At 39.0% G+C, this 27,520-nt stretch overlaps 1 protein-coding gene across 2 annotated transcripts in view; it reads left to right on the top strand.

Moving 5' to 3' along the window:
- The window catches only part of B3GNTL1 (UDP-GlcNAc:betaGal beta-1,3-N-acetylglucosaminyltransferase like 1), a 111,423-nt gene that overhangs the window by 22,064 nt on the left and 61,839 nt on the right, over nt 1-27,520 (top strand). For both annotated transcript variants that reach the window (XM_050319073.1, XM_050319072.1), the window contains exon 6: nt 7,742-7,837. In XM_050319073.1, the coding sequence (XP_050175030.1) occupies nt 7,742-7,837 (96 nt within the window). The remainder of the gene's footprint in view (nt 1-7,741; nt 7,838-27,520) is intronic.

The raw sequence follows: 27,520 nt of genomic DNA, 5'->3' as shown, positions 1-27,520 counted from the left end.
TGCAATGGGCAAATGAGTTGTAGAAATGAGCAAATGAAGGAGAGGAATGAGCTGGCCCTTTCATTAAAATACAGTTTTAGTGGTACATGAAGTAGACACTGAGGTGGAACAGAATGTTAAGATCAGCATTCTGAGTGTTTATATGGCTACTGTGATAATGAGATCTGATTTAAAGATTGACAGTTTCAACTATTTTTGCATTGACAATACACAGGTGGGTTTTTTTAGGAGTTAAAAGTGAGAGCAGTTCTGGAGGATTGGCTTAACAAATATCGAGCTTTAGTTTTGTTCAGAGAGCAAAAAGATTCCTTGACATTCTTACATCATCTCTCAGTTCCATAATTTAGATGTAGCTCTTGTCCCTGGAGGTGGGGAGGGAGGCAATTGTAGGTAGTCTGGACCAGTTTCCCTACACTGGCTTGCACGTCAGAGCAGTTCTTACAGTCAGAGTGTGCACTGGATTATTTTGTACACAAAAGAGCACTGGATGTAAAGAGTGTATTCCAAGTCATTTGTTCTGCTGAGTAGTTTAGACATTGTGTACCCAACCAGTGGAAAAAACATCCAGACAAGTGTTTCCATCCCGTTCCATCAGGTGTGTAACTGCACATGAAGAAATGCCTGTGCTTTGCCATCCCTCCTCTACTGTAACAAGGAAGTGGTCAACAAGATTGTTCTGTAGTCTGAGCCTTTATTCCTGAGGGATTTTATTACCTTTTCTCTACTTAAATTAGACAGTGTTTTAGTGTGGATTGCAAAAGCAGGTTAAGTAGTGTCACGTGTGTAATTTTGTGGTGTGAAAACACAAAAAGCGTGTTTGAAGTTTTATTAAACTGTCATTAAACATAACTACGTAATGTTGAGTATTACCTCTCTGTACCTGCCTTTAAATTCCATCCTTCCTGTGTGCAACAAGTTAATGGTTGTTGGTGATCTTCCCTCGTTGTGTCTCACACTCAAGTCCAGGTTTTACCAATCTCCCTTTGATTGTTTTGTCTTCCACTTGTGGCTTAGGAGATTTTATTTTGATAAACAGTTTCATTTGGACATGAAGTTGATTAAAATCTTCATCGTGTAGAACCTAAATAATCTTTGTTTCTCCTGAGTTAATTTGCATCAGCTCTCCCAGTGAGTCCCTTACTCAGCATGTTTGAGACAAATCAGTGTGTGTTGCCCAGGCACGTCCCAGCAATCACTGCCTCTGGAGTTTTGCTTTAATATAAGCATTAATTCATACAACAGCTATAAAAGAGAAATTAATTGAGTACTGTCATGTCTTGAATGATGAATAAATCAAATTTGTTTGTGTAACACTGTTAGTAGGAATTTGCTCCACTAAATGGGCTGAGTAGATCTGAAGAGGCTCTGGTCCATCTTTGGTATAGACAGAAAGGAAAATGAGGTGAATAAATACAATTGTTGATTGTCCAACACCAGTTAACTTTTGATTTAGGAGAAAAAAATATCCAGAGAAATGTTTTCATGAACCAGTCTTAACTATTCTGGTTAGCAGAACTTTTTATTCTCACTTCCCTTACACTGCACACTGTAATCAAACTACCAAGTCTTTAATGTTTATCTCCAGCTTGTGAAAAATGTAACTCCAAATTAAGGCTGTCCAATATAGATACTTATAAAAATATTTATAGTTATGACTTCAGGAAATTGTCATTAGGCATTTTTAAAAATTATTTGTAATAGTTCAATAATCTTTTGGTGTGGAGGGTAGAAACAGGAGCAGCAGTTGTGAAAAGGTTTTGTTCTGAAATGGTGACAGTGGAGTATATTTTTGAGAAAAAAATATGATTCCTTTTCTTTCTCTGCACTGAAGAATATGAAAATTCTTTCTTTGACAATGTGAGAGTATTTTTCTTACATTTTCATTGATTGTGTCTTTCCATGTATATCACTGGAATTCTGCTGTGTCTTTGCTTTTTATTAGGCAACTTCCTTAAAAGGTCTTTTTAACTTTGTATTTCTGAAAAACCACAGTGCATTTTCAAAGTCACAGTGTCAGTCTAAGTCTGTTCTACATTTAATCAAATATCCCAAATGGGAACCATCCCATCTTACACCACTCTGTAATTAAATTTGTGTTTAATATGGCCTCCACATGCCAATAACCCCATCAAACGCTCGTGATTCGTGGAGTTTGGTATTCATGAACGTCTGATTGCAACACTCTCAGCATATTTATTTTTTTAAACTACGTCTGAAGCATAAAATGTTTGAAAATCAAGATCCCCTCCTCCTTGTGTTCAGGCATTTTGCTCTGGTGATAACTATTATAATCCAATCACACTTTGTGGAGCTACAGACAGGAGAAATCAGGTTTAAAATAGAAATTGTGCAAACACATTGCTCTTTTTGACTGTTTTTAAGTCTTATGTGAAGGACTGGTTCTGGAGGCATCTTGGCAGGACCTGAAGAGTTTATTTAATTCCAGTTGCATGTGCACTTGCCTGAATACAGAGGTTGAGTTTTTGGATCGTGTTTATCCCAGGGTGGCAGATTTTGAATGAAGGCTTCTGAGGCCTGGTGCTTGTTATCAATATATTGGCCTTACACAAAAAGGACTTCTGAAACTCATTTAATTTGCTGTATTATGTACAGATTTACTGTAGTATCTCTTCTTACTTGAAGTTTTTCCAAAAAATGTCATATTCATGATTTCACATGAGCAACAACATCCTTTTAAATCTGTGTCAGTCACAGCTGGGCTCGTTCCCGTTACACCACCTCGACTTCTTGCTTTTCTTATACATTCACTAAAGAAAATCCAGACTTCCTTGGCATTTAATTACTCTCTTTTTATGTGCTGAAAATAAACCCATAACATCCTTTTGTGGGCTTTGGACTTGAACCAGTGTCAAAGCAGAATGTTTAACAGGTGTTCTTAAATATGGATTGCTCCAAGATAAGAACATCTGTGGAAATGGATATTCATCTGACCTAAAGGATCCTCTGGGGAGTCAGCACTATCAACATATTTTATAATTTTTAAGACATGCTTTAAATACACCAGGGTGTGTTTTGTATATTTACACCTAATGCAAATTAGGTGTTTTGAAGAACAGTTTCCTGGTTTGGAAATGAAAGGGAGAGGAAATACATTTTACTCCCTTCCTCCCCCAGTATATGATTTTGGAAAGATTTTAACCATATAAAAATATTCCTTTTGTTTATTTTTCTTTTTTCATTGTGTTACAAGATGATCACTAAATCCTTCTTAAAGGAAAGGAAATTACTAGAACAAAAATAAGTAGGGTTTAGGGACAGCAGAGGTGACACCTACCTTTCCTTTACACATCAAGATGTAGGCTTGGTTAACTAAAGCTGTTCTTAAACATTCAGGATAACATAAATAACCCTTATTAGCTCTTTAGGATTTTTCCCTCTGTGGGCACTCATAAACAGACTTGTTGGGCAAAAAGGTTTTGTGCCCTAGAGATAATCCTTCCTATATTGCTTGTTATTTGAATAGTCTTTCTTACAAATGTTATCTAGGATCAGATGTTATGATACTTCTAATTAAAGCTTCACTAGGTAGTTAATTATATTCTCTTCTAGGAGGAGGTTTCCATCATTCTGCCATATTTTTACCATGAAACTCCACACTGCACATTCTTCCTCAGAGTGTAGAAGAAACTCTTGTACTTAATCTTTGAAAGTTGCATTGATTTTGTGCAGGAAAGCTGTGGATTTTTTCATGCTAAAATGTGTATTTTTCCAATACCTGTTTCATTATCAATATTGGTTGCTCTATTAAAAAAAAACAAAACCTTAATAAAATTAAATTCCTTCAAATAAGACATATCATGTGAATGACTCCCATGTGTTTGTTCACCCAGTGCCTACTGCCTTATGGAGAGTTTATTTTTTCGCCTGTCTGTTCATTTCCTCTTTTTATAAAACAAGGATGGAAAATACTGGGATAAAATTGGAGACCAATTAATTAACTTTTCATCCTCATTTCCTCTTGAGCACAACGGGAGAGTTCTGACCCATAGGCTGCCTCCTGAATAAGAAAGGTTGTGGTAAAGGAAGTTGTAGTGATTAAAAACCCCAAAAATGCCACATCTGCAGAAAGTGTGTTGGTTTTTTAATTACTGTCAACTCATTTCAACTTTGTTTCCTCTCACCCGCTTCCTTTTCCATTTATATGTGCAAGGGGAAACTTAAAAACCTAAAATGATGAAAACAAGAAACATCTCCACCTGAATATTGCATTTAAAACCAACCTCTGCTGTTGGTACAGAGTGCTGGGGTTTGTACCTATCAGCTGTGGGACTGAAATAATCTTGTGTTTCAGGGGAACAATTTTGTAACTCACAGAACTGTGACTGCATGTGCTGTTAGTACCATTCAGTGATGTATTTGGTAATCCTGCCTGGTTCCTCTGAGCTTTGTATTGATTAACAAGTTACTGAATGTGCTCATTAAATATATATTTCAGACATCATGGCTAACCCAGGGTTCTCTGACCAACTTAGAGCAACTGTTTCATGGAGAGCCTTATTTTATGTTGTTATCTGTACTGTTTTAATTGTATCATTGTCATATTGCACTGGCTTTATAGTTCTCTAAATCCTGAAAATGTTTTAAATGTAGTGCCATAAAGTACATAACTGTGACATTGATTCTGATAATCTTATTTAGATATGATTCATTAACTCCACTCCTAATAATGTGAAGTGGGAGAGTTATTACAGGTGCTTAAACACAGACCTGTAATGCTATTTTGACATCTTAGGCTGTCTGAGACCATCTAGAGAGGGTTGGCAGATACTGGTGGAGTATTTGCCCACTTCTTCCCACAAAGCTCATTTTAAGCTGTTTATATTTTTAAATTTTACTTGTATGGCCTTTCATCAAATGTATTTGTTGGCAGATAAGACAAACCCACTATTTTATGTTCTTACTATTCTTTCCTATCACTGTCTCTTGCTGCCATAAAATATAAATCCTTCTGTATTTCTTTTCCCAGAGAGGCCAATGCTGATTGCAATTAAATAAATAGCTAAATAAACTCTAAGTTACCTTTAATACATTAAAAAAGTAATTGTCTGTCTAGAAAGCAAATTACCTCATCTGCTGTTGTAGAAGAAAGGATTGTCATGATTTCCTCTCCTGATGAGTTTTGCTTTTCCATGAACTGCCATAGCCCTTTGCTGTGAGCCAGAAACCATTTTTGTTCATGGTTCATGTTACTGCTTCCTATAAAAGGAATATTAATAATGCACTTCAGCAAATTTCCACTTGGAATAAGAAATGTATTTGTTGTATATATTACATAGTTTAATCTTGGTACAGGTATGTGCCAGTATACAGTTGGCATTTATAATAATAAAAATAAACTTGTCTAGTTAGGTCAAAAATTTGAAACTTGGCTGAACTTTATTTTTGCATAGAAATTACTTCTCAAAGTACTGAAAAGCATATTTATAATATGGAGTTTCTTGTACTTTTGTGGAAGGTCTGAATGGGTGTAAAATAAGCCAGAAAGATTTTTATCAAAGTATTTTAAAAGTTGTGAAAGAAGCAACGGTGACAAAACTTTCACCTCAGTTTTGGAGCTATGAAGAAATATTCAGTGAAGTGAATATAAAAGCTCTGTGAGACATTGAGGAAATGGGGATCAGTGTGCAGTTGTTTCTGCTGGCACACCTTGCACAGGGGAGCTGGAGGAAGCTGTTTGTACTCTAAATAATCTGATTTTCATTGTCTGGTTACATGAGCTGAGCTTTACAGGCACTGTATCAAAGGCTCAGGTTGGTGGTGTTTATCTTGCAACCATAAGTCAAAAATCCCAGTCATGAATCAGAGAGTCCTGTTGGGAGAGAAATAGTACAGCTAAGGAGCAGAAAGGTGTGGAATGTGTTTGGCTGAGGATCTAGAAATAAATTGGATTGCATAGCCACAGTTCTAAGATTTGTCTGTAAAACAAAGCTCTTAAGGTGATGCATCTCGAGTGGTGTTGGTTCTGAAACCGGAAAGAAAGCAGGAGGTCTCAGGGCAGAGGGGAGTACAAACATTTCACCTCTTACAGTGGTGACTTTGTTGTGTGTTTGTGGCTATTTTGCTGTTGTGTTAAAGATCAAAATGCAGCTGTTCCCAGGAACAAGCACCGATGCTGTATTTTGTGTATTTTGATGTGATGCCATTGTAAATAAAGAAGGTGGTTAAATGATGCTTTATTTATACCACCTTCTGCAGGAGGGAGATCCTTTCTTTTATGTGTCCTGCTGATGGGTTTGGTTCATCCATGAAAATCCAGTGAAAGGCCACCAAGAACACCAATTTGCTTATAAAGAAAGGAATGGCCAGGTTGTTGTGTAGGTTTGGTTTTTGAAGGAGGAGGAGGAAGAGGAGTGAAGACAGCAGTTCAACTTGCTTGTAAAGGAATAGATTTCAGGAATTATTAGAAAGCCTTCTGGAAAGAAATACTTTAGATATGTGTGTGCATAGCACATTTAGGTGATTTAAGAAAAAGCAAACTTAAAGCCACTATTATGGAAGATATTTTAGTAAAATGGTAAGTATATCAATCCTTTTTTCCTTTCTTTCTTTCTTTAATTCTTTATATGAAACAAGTATAAGATTGCTAAGTATGGATTACAATATTCTATTGTCTAGATAATGAATGAGTTCTGTATGCAGTTCTATTCTTAAATAAAAATAATCCTTGAAGAACAGGATGTGTATACATCTGACACAGCTTCTGTCAAGTTTGTATCTTCGTGGAGTGCCCCTATTTAAAACATCTCTATGAACTCTACTAATTTATAATCAGTTTAAAAGAATTTTAGCTTAACCTTCTGCAAATGTCTTAGTATTATCTAGCTGTAATTGAGGATTAAGTTAGGATAAGGATTGAAGTTTTCCATAGTAATTCATCATTGTCATGGAGGAAAAATTTCATAGTTTAGAGACATTCTGGTTTATTCTTATGGGATAAGCAAATCTTGCTTTCTTTTTTTTTTTCCACGGTTGTTATTTTGATTGTATTTAATCATAGTCTAAATGGTGATGCTTCACTGCCAGCAGTCCCCCAGCAAGGTCTCCTCGTGGTGTTTTTGTTCCCACATCAAAAGTATTCAGAACTGCACGTGCAGAATTCCAGCCTGACTGCTCCCATCTGTGTGGGGTTTACAGCTCTGTAAATACAGATACCTGGAAGATTTAAACTTGCTCTGCTCAGTGTATGCTCTTCATTCCTTAGGGTGGAAAATAAACCAAGGAAGTTTTCCACCTGTTCTCGAACAGAACTTGATTGTCTGAAGATTAATACAGTATGGGGTTTTTTTCTTTATTTTGGATGAATTAAAAGTCATGTGTGGTATTGTGGCTTATGGCACTGTTGGTACAATTGCCTGGTGTTATTCAGCTTCCCATTTTCATTTGGCAAACTTAACTCTTTTGGGTGAAATTTTGCATTTCAGATGTCTACATTTGTCTGAAAATTTCAGCCAAAATGATTCAAATATTCCCATGAATGAAACAACTGGAAAGACATTTCTCAATGTTAGTTTTCTAGAGACCCTCAGAGCCTGTAACTAATTAACAATTGAGCAGAGCAACTGTGCCATATTATATTATGGACATGAAAAGGGGGGTAACAAGGACTATATTGATCATTCTTGGACTTGCCATGTTTTGAATGTTTATTTTATGATCTTGTTTTGTTGCTACGTGGCTGTCCAGCAGTTTACACTGTGGGATTTATCTCATTTTGCTTTAGATTGTTGGTTGCCAAGTCAGAAGAGAGCCACTGGACTCCACTGAACGATACACTCGCTGGATCAATAACCTGACCCAGGAGCAACTTCTCACACAGGTATTTTTGTTCCAGCTGTGTCTGAAATTACAGCAGCAAAATAGAGCAGGAGGTTTCTTTGGATGGATTTTTTCAGTCATTAGCAATACTTGATAACTTACTAAGGTTATCAGATTCTTACATTTAAAGGCCAGTCTGGTTGATAAGAGCCAAGGCTGTGGTGCATGTGAAGGATGACTTCACACTGGCTGAGAATGAAGCTTTCACTTCAGTTCAGTGCGAGCCTTGCACGTCCCACTGCTGCCTGTGCTTAAATACATCTGCTTTTGTGTTCTAATAATCAGGGATTTGCTTTTAAAAGGTGTATTTAAGCACAAAAGGAAAAAAATCTCTCCTGAGAACGATTCCTCTCCCACCCAAGGTACCGGCCACTCCCATGTCTGTTTAAGTTTTGCTCAGGATCATTTTAAAATAACAGTTCTTCAGGCATTAAAAATTGGGCTCATTCACGTGTTTGCAAGTGAGATGCATCTTGTGCAACTGAAGATGACAGTTTTGGCATAAAGAAAGGTTGTTTCATTAGGCAGGAGGCCAGTGCTGAACTAAAAGAGACTTTGGCAAAAACAAGTTAAGCCGTGGAAGAAATCAATCCAGCTTGTGGAGGAACGTTGTGTGGAATATTGTAAGAAATCTAATGGATGGTTAGCAGAAAACATCCCAGCAGGCATTAAGATCCAAGTATTTGGGGATGGGTTTTGGGATGCTATGGGAGGAAGACATTTGCTTTTGATTTCCTTGGATTTAAGTGGCTGAAAAGATTAACATACCCAGTTTGTTAGACTTCATTATAAACTATCTTGTGTTCCCCATTACCAAACCCCAAAGACATGCTCACAGGCTCTTAGGGGCACTGTAACACAGGGAGGAATCTCCAGCCCCTGTTTTAAAGTCAGTAGTGATATTACAGTTCCCTGTAATTCAGCAAGGGAAAGCAATTACAGAAAATGGAATATTTGGATTTGCCTTTGAGAATGGCATTAGAAAAAACCAGAGATTTAAACCAGTGAATTTATGTGACAGCAGCATCTGGATCGTTGTGTTGGTGAAGAGAAAGGAAAAGTTGAGGATGTAAAAACTTGTCCTACACAGTCTGTAGTGTTTCATCTAAATGTCCCCTGGATGGGGTCTTTAATAAATTAAGCTGAAAATGAAAAGAAATATCCTGATTTTGAGGTTATTTAAGGAGGGATATGAAAAAAAAAAAAAAAAGAAAACTCATTTTAAGATGGGGATGTATTTGTTCTGGAAGAGATGATTTAATACAGTGGTTTTGATAGTAGGATGCAGATCTGGTGATCTGGGAAGTCCCTTGCAATCTCATGTGCCTACAGATACCTCTTAAAGCCTTGATCAATCCATTATTTTTACAGATGATTTAGAGTCACCCATTTTACAGAGATATTAGGAATCTCGAAAAATACATTGGGTTTGGAACTAGAAGGCTCCACAGCAGAACTTGTGCTACTCATCCATGAGTTCATTACCAAGCTCAGATTTACAGAATCCCACTATTTCTGTGTTCCTAATTAATTTTTAATGTGTTACCTGCCCTCCACCAAATTTAAGGCAGAAACAGCAGTGCCTCAGAGACACCCCATTTCTGAGAATTTTATGGAAGTCTGAAGCTTGGAGAGGTCGTGATGCACCAGCTGCAACTCGTATGTTGTTAATCCCCACAGAACCCCCTGGGAGGGAGATTTTAGGTGCCCAATCATGGGACAAGCTTCAGCTGTGGCACAAGGCTGGGGCAGCTGGGCTTTTCTGGCTCTGGTGGAAAAGAACTGCTTGGTCTCTAGAGAGTGTCAGCACTTCTCCTGCCTTTGTGTCCCTTCTTCTGGTCAGGAATTCAGGTAGGGGGATGATTATTTTGCTTTTTCGTACTTAAAAAAAAAATATGGGGCTGAGGAGGAATTGGGAGTAAAAACCCTCTCAGCTGTGCTCTAATAATCAGGGTATGAATCAATTATGTAAGGTTAGGCCTGGTTTGTCCCACTCCTCTGCCCCTGATATTCCATACACTTTATTCTAGGGGTGCTTTTTTTAACTCTCTTCAGAAAATGAACCCCAAGAAAACTCTAATGATGGACCTGTGCTAATGGATTTGTACAATCTCTGAAAGGAGCATCCTTCAGGGAATTCAGGAAAATGTGTTTTAATTTACAGCATATTGTCTCCAGCACTTTCCTGTAGTGAAAGAATGTTCAGCTTTTTTGTAGCTGTCTCTGTACTCGATGCCCTTTCCAGCTAATCCTGTCTTTCTGTATCATGCACATGCAGATTATTTGTGCTGTAAATTGGGAAAGCTTTAAAAAAGGAAAAAGAGCCAGTTGTCAAGATCATGTTGTCCCCTATCATAATATTCCTGTTATTGATCAAACAACACTGGATTTCTCTACTGGCCAGTGCCCAAAGCCCAGTTTGGGAGGGGTGGGTGGGAGCAGATATTTTGGTAGGTGCCTTCATACCCTCCATGCTGGCTCTGGCTTTGTATCACTCGAGTCAATACCAGATTTTTGGATCAAATGTCCATCCCCTGTCCTCATGCTGAGAAGATCATTCAATATAAAATACTGCCAGCATTTTAACTTCTCTTTTCCCTTAGCCCTGGCCTCTTGATGCTTACTCATCCGTTAAATGTTGCTCTAAACAATTATACTGTAACATTCCAAAGATACTTTATGGTATGCGTGAAAATTCAGAATATAGACCCCAGAGAGTGTGGGGGGACTGGCAGAGTACAGAGAGAGCATGGTAATGAAAAAACCCCTACTTTTTAAAAGATTCATATTTGCTTTTTCATGGTTATCTTGTGTATAAGTGGTAGGTGATTAAAGCAGGCTTTTATAGGTATAGTGATATAAGCCTTAAAATACAGGTAGATGTGTTCTGGTAGACTTGCTCCTTCTGGCCAAGAGTGGAAAAACCAATTAAAAATGGATAATCTTAGCTGTTCAGTAAGTGCAGAGCACAGTGACAGGTACAGGAAGAAAATGAGTAAACAAATTAAGAGAACTGACTGTTTTGATGTTGGAGTAAGTGGAAAAAAAATGTAGATTAAAACTAATCCAACAGGATATCCGAGTCTGGATTGTGCTTGTAAATGTGACTGAGGTTTCATCATGCAGCCATTCTTGTATACTGGAAATTTTACTGGGCTGTACAAGTAAAAAGGTCTGAATGGTTTTATGGTTGGATTAATTGCACAAATATTTATACAAGTAGTTTTTAGGGATTGTTGCAGAGTGGAAGGAAAAGAGCTGAGTTCATATCCATGTCTGTTAAACCACTGCTTTAGCTTAGTTTAGTCTCCAGCCTGAAGCATAATTCCATCTGACCTACCATTTTTTCCTCCCTGAAGACAAGAGACTTCTCTGCTTTCACATGGCTGTTCACTTAGAAAGCAGACAGCAAGTCTAGGGTGACACATGAGGAGACGTCCTACCAAAAGGAACAGGCCTGTGCATGATAAGACTGGACTGTCCTAATGCAGATAAATAACAGTCTGAACAAACCACAGTGGTTGTGTCTGTGTGACTTCCTGGTACCTGCTGGACTTTGCAGGTTATCTCAGAGCTCTTCCTGTTGGATAAATCTGGAAGTTGTCACAGGTGACTTGTAGTGCTTGGGAATAATCTCTCCCACCCACCTGACAGAAGAGCGATAATTAACATGTTATGGCTTTACAGCACACACCTTTCTGTTCACTGATGGGTTTAAAAGCTGTGCTCCTCCACTTAGTAAGTCTTCCTATACTAGAGTTTAATTAATATTTCAAATCAGAACTTACTGCAGATGCTGGGTTTGGAAATAGATGCAGCACTGTGGTTGAGTCAGAGCACGTAGCTTGTTTTTAAAGCAAGAAGGACCTGACAGCCTGGCTGGACCTTTTCCATAAATTCAGTGCACTCAGTATTGCATTGTCATAATGTGTCTCAATAGGCAACTTCTTAGTGCTCAAAAGTTGGTGGGAGTAGATTGCAAGTAAGATGAATTTTCCAGGTGGGCCACAGGTTGGATGTCTCTGGCATAGAGCATCTGTTTTGTCTACTTGTAGATGGAAAATCCCACCTTTCCTAGTGCTTGGGTTGGTTGTCCTTGTGGCAGAACTGAAATAATCATTGAGGCAGCAATCAGAAAGGGGATGGATGTGTGCAATGCCTGATGTCTGGTTATGTTAGTAAAGGCAAAAACTAGACAGAGGGAAAGGCTTTCTTACTTAAAAATGAATAAAACATGAAAAGGCTGATTGAAATCCCCTCCAACCCCCCCATCTTTGCCACTATTAATGGCTCACTTGTGTTTGTTGTCTTTCAATACAAAGATACTCAACACTTCCTTGGAATTTTTTTGGTCACTGTTTCCTCTTCTTTCACCCCTTTTATCTAAAAATGTGTAATTAATAGTGAGGTTCTGATGCTTTAATACTGAATGAAACAGCCAAAGTCCCAGACTGGTTATTACAGCAGATTTTAGTGGTTTATATGGGGTTGAGCCTATAGTATATAAGAAAAAAACCAACTGGCTGCTTCCTTTTGTGGTTGATCCTTGTTCTCCTCTGGAGGAGAATGAACCAAAGTTTCACAAGCCTGACAGTGTTTATATTTACATGTGAAAATGCATGTCAAAGGGTTCATGGAGCTCTAGAAAGTTTAATGAGAAGTGGCTTACCCACATCTGTGAACTCAAAGCACAATTAGAACTTCCCAGTGAGGCTTTATGTAAAGGCAGCTCAGGGTCACATATTTTGAACTTAGAAACAGGTTTGGAGGAATTCAGAAATGTATACAGCTTGTGCTTTGTGTGTGTGCAGTTTTGCATGAGTTTAAAGGTGTCCCATAGGGGGAAGGAGTGTTAAATAACTGGGATTTTTTCCTCTTCATATTTTGTTGGGTAATTTGCATGCTTAAGCAAGGCTGGAATGTGGTTCCTAATACATGGTAATGTTTAAATGGAACAGAAATATTATAATATAGTATAAAAGCAGCTTGTGACTACAATAAGTTTGGCTTTATTCCAAAAAGTTCTTGGTGAATGCAGCCTTACAGCAGGATGGATCCTTGTATGGCAGAAAAAGCATGGTATGATTTTGATGGACATAGAAATTAAAGAGATACAAAAAGTTCATTTCTGATTTGAGCTACAATTTGTTCCAGCTATTTTCTTATATTTTGACTAATTAACCATACCAATATGGAATGCAACACGTTTGCATCCTAAAATCTATTTTTCTTAAGGCATTAGATGTAAGAGATGGACAGGTAATGCCAAGTGTAAAGCAAGACTGTCAACAGTTAAATTTTCATATACACATAATTCGTTCCCAAGTTATTATTATCATTTTTATCTCCTCAATACTTTTGAAAATAGGGCAAGATGTTTAAATAAAATCCGGACTTAGTTGATAATGGAGGGCTGCAATTAGGGATGTGGATGGAACCAACTAATGACTTCCAGTTTCTGAGTGCTCCACTTTACTCTTGTTTGATGTTCTGTATTTATCTCGTTGATGTGCTGGCTCACAAACTAACAACACTTAAGTTTTGCTTTATACTTCTATATCATTGCCTTTTATAGTTTAAGGAAACTATACTTTTGCCTACTTTTTGAGGGACAAAACCCAATTTTTGTGTTAAAAAGGTGGGTGAGATATTGAAATAGCCCTGCCTTTTTTTCCCTCCCTTTTAAAACAAAAACCCCACTGCAAATACAAGTTTCCAACTGATTCAGTGATGTTTATTTTTCAGTGGGTCGTCCATATGTGAGAGCACAGTGCAGATACACCCTTCGCTTCCTGTCGTTTGCTTTCTTTGAATTTGAAAATCAAAGTGCTGATTCCACAAAAGAAAGGGAAATATTTTTACTGTGGCTTCTAGTGTAATAAAAACTACTGATTTCAAATATGGTTTATGTGCAAGGCAGCTCACTATTATGGTCTTATATATAAAAAAAGCATTTCTTTGTCTCTTGCAGTGGGCACTGAACAGGTTTTCACTGGTTTAAAAATTGTGTATGAGCATGAGTTAAGCACATTCTTTTTATTATTGGAAAATAACTTCCTTTTTTGGTCACAGGTTTTAGTGATAAAAGTACTGGGCCAGATTTTCAGGAGAGCTCAGTAATTTCCATGGGAATTGAAGTGGTGAGTGTGAGGACACCATATCCCATAACAGGCAGTAGGTCCCAAGGCCAGTTTGATCCCTCACAGTTAAGATTTTGTTCCTTAATATTATTTTTATACTGACCTCACCCTGCCATGTTTGACATTTATCTCTACAGTAGTTGTTGCTTTTCTGATTTTCTGACTACTTAAGGAAGTTGAATTTAAAAATATTTACATCCACCATATCCTCTCAGAAGTATTAACAATATATGTTATACTGTTACGTTTGAAGGTTTTTTTCCTTTCTGTGCTGCAAAAAAGCCAGATTTGTACCCAGTCCAACCACTCTGGAGTATAAGGATCCAGATTTAATGAGTAATGATTAGCTCAATTGGTTAGAGCACAGTGCTAATGATGCCAGGGGTGTGGGTTTGATCCCCATTCACTTACGAGCTGCACTCAATGATCCCTGTGGGTCCCTTCCAACTCAGAATATTCTGTGATTCTGCAATTTGATTTTGATTATTTTTTTTCTTAGTGACAAACTGGGACGTGGGATTTTTATTCTATTTGTACAGCCTTGGCTGTGATTAGAAGTTCTTGAGCTGAAGTTGTGCAGATAAAAATCTTACAGCGAGCTTGTCAGAGCAGTAACTTGGATCAAGTGTAGCTGTGAATGGTGTGGCCTCTTTCATAAAAAATAGATATTTGTCTGTTCAATTATGGCAGTTTCACGATCTTAAGGGTCAGTGGCACATCTATTTCTTCCAGAAGCAGAGGGTCTGTGCAGCATTTTGAGAACCAGGGGATCACACGTGAAGGAGGCAGAGGGGGCCACACCCTGTGAGATGGGAGAGCCAACCCTTCCCAGAGCAAAAAGTGAACGTGGCAGGGCATGGGGAGCACAGAGAGGAAGGAAATGCTCTTGGATCTGGCTCCTGGTGTCACTGCTGGTCCTGTGCCACCTCTCAGGGTGAGCTGTTTCTGTGATGGGTTGGGTTCAACCTTTTGCATCACTCGCAGTGACCACTCCCACCGTGCAGGTGGAGGAATGTGAACCCAGCAGTTCCATACCCTGCATTTTACAGGTAGAATTCCTTAAACTGAAAATTCTGATGCTGCTGGCAGGCAGAGTCAGGAGGGCTTAGTGCTTGCTGCAGACTATAGTGATTTCTTCAGAGCTGCTGAAACAGAAAAAGCAGATGTTACCACACTTCTTTTGTTAGACAAATTAGCCACCATTCATTTATGGTGTTGAATTTATTGGAGTAGATCTTAATCATGCCTGTCAACACAAAGGATAGGTGTTCAGAAAGTTTGTGCAGTTAAAGGAATTATTATTTTCAGGTGTATAATTTCATAGCATGCCAAGAGGTCTGTATTTATCTTGGATAATTCTTTGCATACCTGTGCTGCAATAATGTCAGAATGAAATAAATATAGTAATGAACATATTAATCTCAAGGTTATGATTATTTTATAAAACTGTAAGGAGAAATTAAGGCAAATTCTTGCTGTTTAACGAATGGTTCAAATTTTACTTAAAAGAATGTTTTAATCTTTATATTTAGGCAGTAAAGACAAAATAAGTGTGCTGTCTATAATGTAGCTTGTTAAGGTGATGGTTTGTCTGTTTGTTTTTGCTTTGTTGGTTTTTGGGTGTTTGTTTTTTACATCAGACTGTACATGTTATACAAATGCTCCTCCACAGCCATGGAGCACAAACAGGCTTCTGGACTGGATTGGATTTACTTGGTCTGCCTCTGGTTTGATTTTTGCCTCAGTTAATTTGTGTGTTCTCAATTCTCTTCTCCATCTCTCATTCCCTTTCACTGTCCTTTTTAAGCACCTTTGCAGCAGAACTGTGAATTCTTGAGGGCAAATTTTCATGTCCATGTTCTTTGTTAAAAGCGAGTAAAATAAGGCCAAATATCACATAATAGTTACTCTTTTTAATGCAAATTAATTGAAATCTATTTTCAACATACGTACCAGACTTACTTCTCCCACCTGTTTGACAGTGTGTAATTTAGGGGGAGTTTGGGACTGCATGGCCAGGTCTTATATGTTTTCTTTCATGTGTCCTAAACTTCTTTACCATTTTCCACTGCAACTTTTGGAATTGGTTTTTATGCCTATGACAACACTCAGCAGCTTTCACTTTCTCACTTCATTCTCAGTTTCATCTCTTCCCCCATATAATTTTGTCTTTCCCTGATGCTTCACAAAAGAGCCCCAAGTTCACCACGTCCCTCATTGCAAGGAGCAGATTGCTGAGTAGTTTTCGAATTGAAATGCAACCACCTATGAGTGCAAGAAAGCAGCAGATTAATAATATCTTCAGGAGAAAACAATACTCTGCCCAGGAAATGCTCTATCATAGAGTCAAGGCCTCGGGGGAAGGAGATAAATTGGTCACCAGGTTGGCTATTGCATTTAAACCATTTTAATGTTCCTGAGACAAACCAGACTGTGATAAGCACTGCTCATACACTTTGACAGGCTCCACTTGGAGTCCTGCCAGGCCAGCAAGGTAACACTGAACCCAAGCAAGAAGCAATGGAACTGTCACAGCATTTACAGCTGGGAAATTGCAAGGAAATCTCAGCTTTATTATCCTAGAAACCAGAAAGAGAGATAAAGAAGTCATTGCAGTGGACCTGGGTGTAGTGTGTGCTTCAGCAAGACACTAAAAGGACCAGGTTTAGCTTTATGTTCTCATTTTTCTTTTCCTTCTGTGCATTTCCTGAGCATTTAAGCTAAAGGAGAAAGGACTGGGGGTTTTGTAGTTGTGTTCCATGTGCAGCCAACAGTCAACCTGTGCTTTGTGCAGGAGTCAGCCCAGAAAGCCTGGTCACGGTGTGTTCTGGTCCTGAAAAACTGTCTGAGAATTGTACTGGCAAGGACTCCCTCCCCTTGTGATTTGTTCTTTAATTATTTCTGTTTCCAGTCTTCCACTTCTGATCATGAAGAGTGGCATTGCTAATGAGGGCTGCAGACAAGCCCATGGTGATGCATCTGTGCATCTCCCTTTTTCCTTGCTCCCCTTCCTTTTTCAGCCAGGCCTGGTGACAGTCTAGAACTGTAGTAGGGCCATATCCCTGGAGTTTCATTCATAGCTTTCATATTGGCACTCTGCTATTAGAAATAAATAAATACATCTGTGATTGCGAAATGAAAATAAATTAGAAACCGCTCCATTCAAATGCTTGGCGGTCTTGGAACCCCTGATGTCTCACTTGAAAGAGCAGGACAGCTGAGTTTTCAAGTGACAGTGCTGCTAAGCTGTCCTCACATGTGTTTCTCCTTTCAAATGAGACTCAGGTCATGTTGAACGTGTCCATTGTACATCTGCATCCTCGCTTTTTCCAGGGTAAGATGCTTGAGTTGAGATTTGTTGTACTTGGCAGGAATCAAGCCAAGGAATCACCTCTCATATGTCACACTAACATGTTTAACAATGAACAGATTGGTACAGAATATGAAGTTTGATCTAAGATTCATTCACATGGAACATGCTCCTGATTCATCTAAGTGGACAAGGAAGGAGAATTTTGTTCTTCTTGAGGCAAGAGTTTTTAATTGGGTGTCATCTCTTGTACTGCTGGATCTCAGGAAAGGACAAAAAAATGAAACAGTGCTTATGCCATTAAGACAAATAAACAGCCTGTGTCCTGTGTAAGGATGGAAGAGCAAATTTTTGGTAAGAAATACTTAGTCCTGGGCTCCTGGATGACCTCGGGGGAAATAAGATGATGTGTTGCAAAAGTACTCTTTAATAGTAGTAAGCAGAGCTGGAAGGTATCTGCAAAATCAGAACCTCTGACACTAAACTTTTAGGGCAGAAAATCAGCTACTACAGAGCCCACACCATGGGCTGGTGCTCCATTTGCCAATAATATTTGAAAACGATGTGTTATCTCAACTGCCAACATTTATCTGGCCACCTGATTTTAGGAAGTAATAGCCAGCAACATTAGCTTTTCCTACCTACCCTAAATTCCATTTTAATGGCATCTTTCAGAAGAATGTAAACCTTAACCTCTGAGTAGAACAGGCCTTCTCTTCATTTCAGTGTCAGATTTCAACGTTCAAGATGAAAAAGAACAAAAAAAACCAACAAAACCCCAAACCAACAACCTTTGGAGTCGGTAGGAGAGATTTCTGTGTATGTGTCATGAAATTATTCATCGATCTGCAGAGCAGATGTTGACAATTAGAGGAGAACAGAGGCCGGTCTGTGGCCGGCCAGCCCCGCTCCACGTGGGCAGATCAAGGCTCAAGGCGGCGATGATTTCCTGCCGGCGCTGGGCGGTGGTGAGAGCACTTTTTGGGGGCTGCAGCCCAGTTCAGCTGCACAAAGTCACTTTTGTGTGGCCTGGGTTCTGGCTCTGGGCTGAAAGAATTGTTGGTGCTGCAAGGCTCAGTGTTCTGGTCTGTTGAGGCAAAATGAGGGGTTAGAAGCTCTTTGGGGATTTTGTGTTTCTTTGCGAGGTGTTTGCCACCTCCTTTTAGAAGGTGCAGGACAGCTGACCCCTTCATTTACTGCAGGAATTGCCACTGTGTCGTTTCACATTTTAATTCTTTTAACATGAACTATATTTGAAGCACGGTCCCTCCCAAATTTTAATGTAATTTTATACAGAAACTTAAATGCGAGTAATTCCCTGCCAATTAAAAAGGATGAACTGTTACCCTTTTGCCTTCAGAGCAGTTTTCCTTAAAATTCTCATGGTTGCAAGTGACCTCGGGCATCTCCTCTGGTGACAGTGTTGCTTGGCATGTAAATAGGCATTTTCCAGCAGTTAAAAGAATTTTAACTGTAGCTCATTTACTCTCAGACTGAACGGGGTTGTTGCAGTAATGATGGTGTTGATGCCATGTTCAGTGAATTTCCATTTTTCTTTTTGCTGGTAGAGCTGTATAAATAATAATGCGTTAGTGATGGAAAATTAAAACCATTTTTGTCAGCAAAGACATAATTTTGATCTTCAAGTTTAACAGGTGTGGTCAGTGATGGAGGAAACATCCCCTGCCCTTTTGGAGGCCGTGAGAAGAGGAGAATTAACAAAACCAGCGTAGTGGAAGGACAAGAAACTTTGTGGGCCTGGTTGCTGTTCAAGATCAGAAAGATGGTTTCTAGAACTGGAAACAGAAAAAAATTTCTGGTGTTCTGCCATATATTAAATTCACTCTTTCATGGCTTTTATAATCAAGCCGTGGCCGTGGAATGTGAGCACGTTAATGTCAAGTCCCAGTGATTGGGTCTGTCATCCTGCTGCTCTGGACAATGGAGGATGCCATTGAACACAACTAGAGCATTGATAAAATGACAAAAGCAAAGCAACAAAAATATTTCTTAAATGCCTGAAAGAGTATCTGTAGTAAATACATGTTTTGTTGTTGAGGAACAAGGAATTACTTTCTGTCTGACAGGACAGCACGCACTTCACCGAGAGCAGGGTCCCTGGGACGAGGATCTGCCACATTCTTGTGTGACTTGAAGCTTGGGCTTTTTTTTTTTTTTTTTTTTCCATCAAGTAGGTAACGTGAATAATTTTAGAATAAAGAGGAAGGAAGAAATTACATGCCTCAGTAGCAAGCATGTGTTCTCTGAGACTTCAGTTTCAAGTTCTGTATTAAGGAGAGGTGAAGTCCAAAATCTCCTTTTATAGCAGGATACCAGGTGCAAGCAGCGAGACATAGAACTCAATTCAACTTCAGTGAAAATTATAACATAGCTTCAGCCTCAATGGCAAACTGCCACTGCTGGGGCAGGGCCCGTGCTAATTTGTTAGGAATAATACATAAGCAGTGCTGGTAGATATAAATTTTTAGTCTGAAAGAGGCTTATGCATCTGCTGGGTGACTGCAAGGGTGGCAGAGCCACGAGGGTGCTGCTGGGTCCTGTCCCAGGGAGGGAAAACTCACTGAGCAGCACCAGCCAGAGCCTGGCAGTCTGAGCCCTCTAAAAACAGGGCAATTAAGGGTTAGTGATGACATTTGCCTGCAGCTCTGCTGTGTAAATGTAAAAATATCTTTGCATAAGACCACTTACTTAAAATAGGTCATGCCGAGGTATTTGCCTACAAATTAATGGAGAACTGTCAATTGTTTCATCTTGATCATGGATTAATAGCCAGATATTTGCTGGTCAAGTCAATTCCAAAATTACAAGTCGAATAACAAGCTAAATAGTTATTTTGCAGCCTGATGTTCCATCTTCTGTGACACTGGTACTTTTTGTAGCTGTGTGTGGGACTTTTGATGAATAGCCTGAAGTACAGTCTTTGCTCAGACCTCTTGCCAGACAGCTCTATAAACACAAATAATAAATTTTACAAGGAAATAAACTTCTTTCTAAAAGCATAACATATTTCTGCTACTGCTTCACATATACTGAAAGTTGTTTGCATTTCCATCTGGTGTTTGTTACATTTGGTTAATTTTGGTGATTGTTGAAATGATACCTGTCACCACCGTCAGCAAACCAAAAATGTTTCCTAGTAGTGTTTTTTGTGTCTGTTTATAATGATAAGAAAAATAACAGGTTTTGGCTTTTGTAATTTCAATCAAACCTCTTTTTAAAGCAAAAAGATGTTGTTTGGATGTTGTGTATATGATAACTCAACATCTGTGACTATCCATAATCACATCTGAGCAACTGGCAAAGAGAAGTAGCTTATCTGCCTTTTGCAAAAAAAAAAACCCAGAACCTTATCCAGGCAGTTTCCATAATTGCCTTTTAAAATGTGTTTTCATTGTGCCTCTCTGAATTTGAGGTACTTTACCTGAGGAATTCTGTCACTACTCCTCCAATAATCTATAATAATTATAATTTTAGAAAATCAGGACATGAACAAGGCTGTGCTCCAGGTATCTGGTTCCTTGGGAGCTAAAGGGCAGTAATTTTATCTGAGTCTTGAGTTTCAAGAGAGTTGCACAGACAAGTTTGAAAACACAACTGAAGAATATTTAGTCATTCTTTCAGCTTCCTGTAGCTCTGAAAGGCATGAACTACTTCATTAATCTTAGTGCAGAGCTCTGGGGGAAGGGAGGATGGGGGATCATTCAAACAATACTTGGAAAAATTCTTCCAGTTCTCCTAAAACAAGGATTTTGTGGGCTCAGCCCACAAAATGGATGGCCTGTGGAATTGTCTTACCCTGCCCTGTTGGGCAGATGTGTGTTTGTTCTGGCATTAATTGTGAAATATTTACTGTTATTTCAGGGCTTCTTATTGTCAGGAATTTACAAATAATGAGGGCTGATACATGTGCCCAGATTTAGCCTGTGTATGCAAATCTTGTGCCATTTATAGTGGGTTTACATATCAACTGATTTAAATTTGGGGATCTTTTGACCACAACTTTGCATTTGCTGCTGTCCATTCATTTTAAAATACTGCATTAAGGAAAAGTGTTTGTTCTTAATGTTTTTGGGACTGTTACAGGGTTAGCACAGATTCATTTCAGATGCACTCCTACAGGTGTGTTTGTATTAGCTTGGAAACTTTTATGCCTTTTTTTTTTTTTCTTTTAGAAGAGAAAATAGGGAAATGTCTCATATCTTATATTTGAATTTATCTAGATAACTTACTCCTTGTGCTTTGCTCTTATTCCTTCCTGCTGTAGCAAGTTTCAAGCTTCTGAATTTGATCTTTTGAGTGGAGATGTGTAGGTTTTTATGGAAATTTGTATGTCCACAGCTGTAGAAAATAAGAGAGTATGTGCCTGTGAAAGATGATAGATTACCAAATAAGCCAAGCAAACTGAGGTCTGGAAAAAATAGGAATTTCCAAACAGACTAGAGGTTTATTGGAAAGGGAGAAAGAAAGCCAATTTGAGTACTTTGCACAGCTGTTTTAACTGAGTTATTTCATCCATGTGATTCTATAGAATAATTTGATGCCAAAAGTAGTGCATAATTTTTTTTTTAGCTTTGAATCAGTGGCATACATAAAATTGCTTTCACTTGGTCAGAAACTTCAGCATTTCAGAACAAAAGGAGCAAAAGTTTGACTCTTCTTGTATTAGTAAAATGCTGCAGCTCAGTAACAACTACATTTTCTGAATCATCCTGTAAACATGAGATTTTTCTGATCATAAATCAGAAGAGCTGACACATTTTGGCCTTTCTAATGGCCAGATTTTTCTTATTTGCTATCAATATACATAATAAAAATCTTGCTTGGAATTGAAGGGTGATGCTTTTAGGTTCTTTCACAAATTAAATAGCCGCATCAAGAGAAAATTAACTATCTGTCTAAGTGAAAATGTCCTTTCTTAGGTGTAGGTAAGCAGATACTGTGCTTATATTGTGCCTGTAGGTCTCTCTGTCTTGATTTCCACCATCAGAAATGTTTAAGGAACCTTTTAATAACATACAGGATGCTCATGCTCCAGTAAATGGGATGTGAGTCCTCCCCTCCCCGCCTTTGGAGATATCTCATGACAAAGAGAACACATTCTCTAGGTAGAAGTGCAGCAGATGCCAAACAGCTGTGAATCATCTGTATTCTGTTATGGAAGAAACGAGAACCTCTTCGCCTGAATTGAAGAAAGATTTTGTTTGCTTGTTTGTTTATCTTAGGCTGGTTTAACCCTTTCTCTCCACTGCTAATTGCGGTTGTTTATCTCGCATAAACAAAGAATTCTTCGGGCTGCCTGTCCCTCTTGAAGCCCTTCAGATTATATCTCATTAGGAGTCAGGAAAAACAAAGTTTCAATTTAAAAGTCAGATCCTGTTTTGTCCCCTGTTAATGTCACTTGACATTAAGTGCCTGTAAGTGGCTGACCTTCACACCCCCCAACATAAACAACTCCAGTAATGCTCTGCCTTTGCCTCTCCAGTGCCACTGGGCTTTTGGGCCTTTGACACCCAGGGATATCCTGCTATTGTTCAGTCCCATCATTTTCTTGTCGTGCTGCTGCCTCTTTAACATTCCCAGCCCGTTTGGGCCAAGGTTTTTCCTCCTTTGGCAAATGATTTCTTTATATCCCCTGGGTTCATCCACTTCTCTGCCTCAGCCACCCTCCCTGCCAGGATTCTCTGCTCCTCCAATAAAAGCATATTTTGGAATACAGTAAGACAACAAAATGCCTCTTTCTCCTTGGCCTTTGATTGTTTTCGATCAGAGATGAATAGTTTTGCTCCTAAATACCTCTACCTTTCTCACCAAGCATGAATGGCTTTCCCTCTCTCGCCCTGACAGCTTTTTTTTAATGCCTTTGCAAGGTCCAGCAATCTTTTTGGTGATCTCAGCGTGTTGTATTTGAGATGTGAGGCACAAGTGCTCTCCACAGACACGCAGAGCATTCCTGGATGCTTGCTGTGAACCCTCAGAGCATATCCCCGTTCACAGAATGGTTTGCTCTGTCCACTGGAGAGAGAGGCTGTGAGAGGCCAGGAATGGGATAAGAAATGCTGTGCATGTGGATTGGTTTGGGTGGGTTTTTTTTCAGAGAATCTATGAAAAGGAAAGGATCGGGAAGCTTGCTGAAGTTTTGAAAGTTTTTTGAGAGTTATGGGAGGAAAAAATCCAAAATGAGAGGAATGCAAGAAAGGTTATTGTTATGTCAGAGACTGAGGAGAGAAGGCAAAATTAGCAATACTGGTTTGTCCACCTTGGAAATGGAAATTGCCAAATCTTTTCCAGCCTCTTGGGAGTTTGTTTCTCGTGGCTTATTCATGAACTTGGTGAACCATCAAAAGAGCAATGTTAGCACTCAGGAATTTGTTGTAACAGTAAAACACCACTGATCAAAAATGACAGTTAATATTGGAACTAACAAACTGTGTGACCGTTTCTGGAGCATTTTCCTGCTCTTGCTTAACAAATCTGACACTCAAACTGCTGTTCTGCCCCTTGGGAGCTGAGGCACGAAGACTGAGAGAGAGTGTTTGGGCGTGAGCTCCTCACATGTGTGGATCAAAGGGACGGGGCTGTGAGAGCCTCCCTGACTCGTGGCACTGGGGCACTTTGTGTACAAAGGCAGCTTGGAATTCTGCACATGCAGTGTTGTTATTAATTTATTGACACTGAACAAAGGAGGTTTTTCTTCCTTTTTTTTTTTTTTCTCTGAGTTTCGGTGGCATTTTTTATGAATGCAAATGTATCCAGATAAGATTATTCAGTGCTTTGCCTACATTTTAGGCATCTCTTCCTTTAAGTTCCAAATTAATGTTGTCTCTGACTAATACCACAGAAGAACTGGGGGGGGGGGGGAGTTGTGTTTTAAAGCATTTAGTAGCTAATATATTTACACAGGACACGTAAGATTATTATGCACTTTAGAAGCCAGTAGATTTAAGGTTTTATTTGATGTTTTCTTTGCTACGCTTGTATGTTAAACATTTTAGGAAGTGCTGTTTTATTGGATGCTGATTTATTCTTAATTTAAACAGAGTGTAGCATCTTTAGGGTAAGCATTTGGACTTGATGATCCTTAAGTGTCTCTTCCAACTCAGGATATTCTATGATTCTTTTGTAGAGACATGTACTTGGTTTGTTTGCATCTTCTAGATCCGCTCCAGGATTGGGCCTAAAGCAGTTCTTTTTGTACATCAAAATCAAAGAAAATGCATAATGCTACACAGATGCAACAATTGTAAACAGTTGTTTGAGAGAATTTTAGAGAAGACATGCCACAGTCGAAGGTGGTCATTATATGACAGCAGCTGGAAGTGCTTATTTCCAAAGCATCACTTTTTGACTTATTTAATGAGATTAAGTCTTTAAAACCTCCCCAAAAATTCAATATTGTCAAAGTAGATGGAGAAAAACAAAGAGCCCTCGAGGCTGTGCTGCAGAGAAGCACGTGCTTCACGAGTAGGAGTCCAGCAAATTCAAAATGTAACAGAGAATGCTGAAAAGTCCCACTGTTTTTGCTAGAAAAGCCAAGTGGTCCCATCACCTCCTGCTGAGGCAGAATTCCACTCTGCTGTTCCTTTCCACCTGCTATGAAAACACACCATGCTGTGTTTTAGAGAAAAAGTCCTGTTCCACTTCCCTCACTTGGACACCACACTTGACAGAGGCTTTGGAAGGTTTTTCATCAGTAAGCCAATTAGAGGTTAGAGTTCTAGTTTCGTTTAAGGCAGTGTCTGTATTTCCCCAGCCCCTGGACACCCTGATCTTACTCCCAGCCTTCTTACCACAAACCTCATCACGTGCCCTGAGAGGTTCCCACTGCGTTTGTCTGAGGAAGAAATAAAAAAGATAAATATAATTCTGAGTTGTAAAGAGCCAAGATGCATTCTGTTGATTGCTTAGAGAACCCTACACAGCTCAGGGTATTTCTGGGTCAGTGATTTTTCTATTTTGATGGTGGAAAGTGTATAGACATATGCTCCAGTGCTTTTATATTGTTCTTCCTTCTGTTTCCTTCTAGACCTTTGAGGAAGAAGCTGAGGGATGTTTGGATAGAAGGCTGGAACTTTTCTGTGGAGTTGACATAGTCAGGCACAATAATAATAAGGGCTGTTGACAGACAACTCCCTGGAAAGGAAATGAAAATGATGTTTATAAAACCCACAATGTGTATTTCCAGAAGAATTAAGTGACAGGCAGTGTGCAAGAAGATGAGGTAACCACAGGCAAATGTGCTTCTCTGTCTGTCACTGGGCTTTTCTGTCATGGCTGGTGTCTTTAAGCAGTGATGGCAAAATGAGAGGATATTTATTTATATTTTTCTACGTCTTCTCGGTGGGGAATTCTGGGTGAATTCCAGCCTGTGCTGTGCGTGCTGTGCTGGCTCTTTGAAGTTTGGGGTAAAGTGCACCATTTTGAGGCATTTTATTGAAGCAGATATTTTGGTGAGAGCAGTTGACACAGCATCCCAAGAAACCTGTAGTGTTCTCACTCTGTTCTTTCCCCCTATGATGCCCTGCAAATTCTTTTCTCTGTTTTTGGCTTTTGATTTTATTTTTATTTAATTTTTGCAGAGAAGACATAAAGAGGACGGAGTAACATGTGATCCATTTACCAACAAAGTTTGCTTCTCTACACATCTGGAGGTTTTGAAAGCATCAAAACTCTGATTTATATAAAGCTTAAGAGACTTAATAATGAGGGAAAGTACAACTGGAATACCCAACTTGAATAAATAAAAAGCCCATCAAGTGTTTCAGACATAAATCAGGTTGCAGGACAAGTTGAGAGAACGCTGTGAACTGAGGCTGTCGGTGGCTGGGAGAGGTTTTGTCGTAGAAGAACAGCCTACAAGGATAGAAAGAAAAAGCAGAACTAAAAGTACAAATATAGTGAAAGAAAAACTTTTTTTCAATGAGTTGCTAATCCCAAGTGACGTGAAAATTGTAGTAAGAACCTTTTTTACCAAGAGGAAGTTCTACCTTATTGCAAAAAAAAAAAAATAAGGTGACTGCAGGAAACCTCCCTCTGTGCCAGGAAAAAGAATCTGATGTGGCCCTCAAATTAAAAGTGATAAATGGGTTATGTTGGTTTTATTTAGAAAAGCAGATCACTGGAAAAGGTAGAAAAGCTTGTGTGTAAAAATTTCACTTTTATGGTTTCAAGCTTCTAAAAAGGAATGCAGTTTGATTGTTAAGAGTTGAAATGTTGGCTGGTACTGAAGATCACCTCTCCTATAATAGTCTGGTGAGCTGTGGTATCAAAAAAAGTTAAATGCTGCCTAAAAGAACAGTAATCCCAGACCTCTACCAGCTATTACTGAATTACAGTAGACTGGAAACATGACAAAGAACTTGAAACTGAGACTGCTTATCATCACAAAAGCTGTTTAATTAATGAAGAAACAACCAAACAAATGACAAAATAACCCAACAAAAAAGCCTAGGCCACCTGTCACTGAGTTATGTCAAAATGTGCAGGAATGTATTAAATCAGTGTTAGTCATTGCTCAGGGTGCAATTTAGGAATACAGGATCTATTTGTGTCATTAAGGAGCATTTACAGGAATTAAACCAGTTTGGTTGTGGTCCAGGCTGCTTCTAGAACGCACAAGAGCTAAATCCTGTTCATCTCTTTTTTGTTTGCACAGGCTGCAGCCTCATCCTTCTGGGTACAGATAACAACCCTCTTGCTGTCAGACACTGTCCTGTGCCTTTTAAAATGTTTATTTCAGAATATGTGGCCTCTCCTTCTTTTTCTGTTATGATAATTCCCTTATTTCTTGTTTGGTCTTTCAGTTGAACATAATTCTCCTGCTTTCAGAACATTTGCTCTCTTGTGCATGTGTGCAGTGTTGTTCATCCCTTACCCCACGTGTTGGGTGGTGGCACAACCCTTTCCATTGCTTCTTTTGGAGCTGCTGTCCATCTACCTTGGGAATCTTCAGGAAATTCAAGGAAGTGCAGTATGAGTGGTGGATTCTCATGTGGTTTGCCCCCTCCTGAGCAGTAAAATATTGATGCAAAAAGTGCATAGATTTTACATTTATCCAAGTAGTTATGAACCAAAGGGTTCCTGAGCTCTGGAGATGCTCACACAGAACAGCTGCTGTTACCAAACCTGTGTGTTGGCTTCAAACCCCTCCTTTAAATCTCTGAGCTGGTTTCCTTGAGTTCTGTGGGTCAGAAGGTAACAGGCTTCCCTGTGTTCA

This window comes from Myiozetetes cayanensis, unplaced genomic scaffold (assembly GCF_022539395.1).
Source record: "Myiozetetes cayanensis isolate MyiCay16 unplaced genomic scaffold, myiCay2020 scf22, whole genome shotgun sequence".
In the NCBI taxonomy this organism is placed as follows: domain Eukaryota; kingdom Metazoa; phylum Chordata; class Aves; order Passeriformes; family Tyrannidae; genus Myiozetetes; species Myiozetetes cayanensis.
Note: the sequence above shows the minus strand (reverse complement) of the source record. Positions and strands in the feature narration are given on the sequence as shown.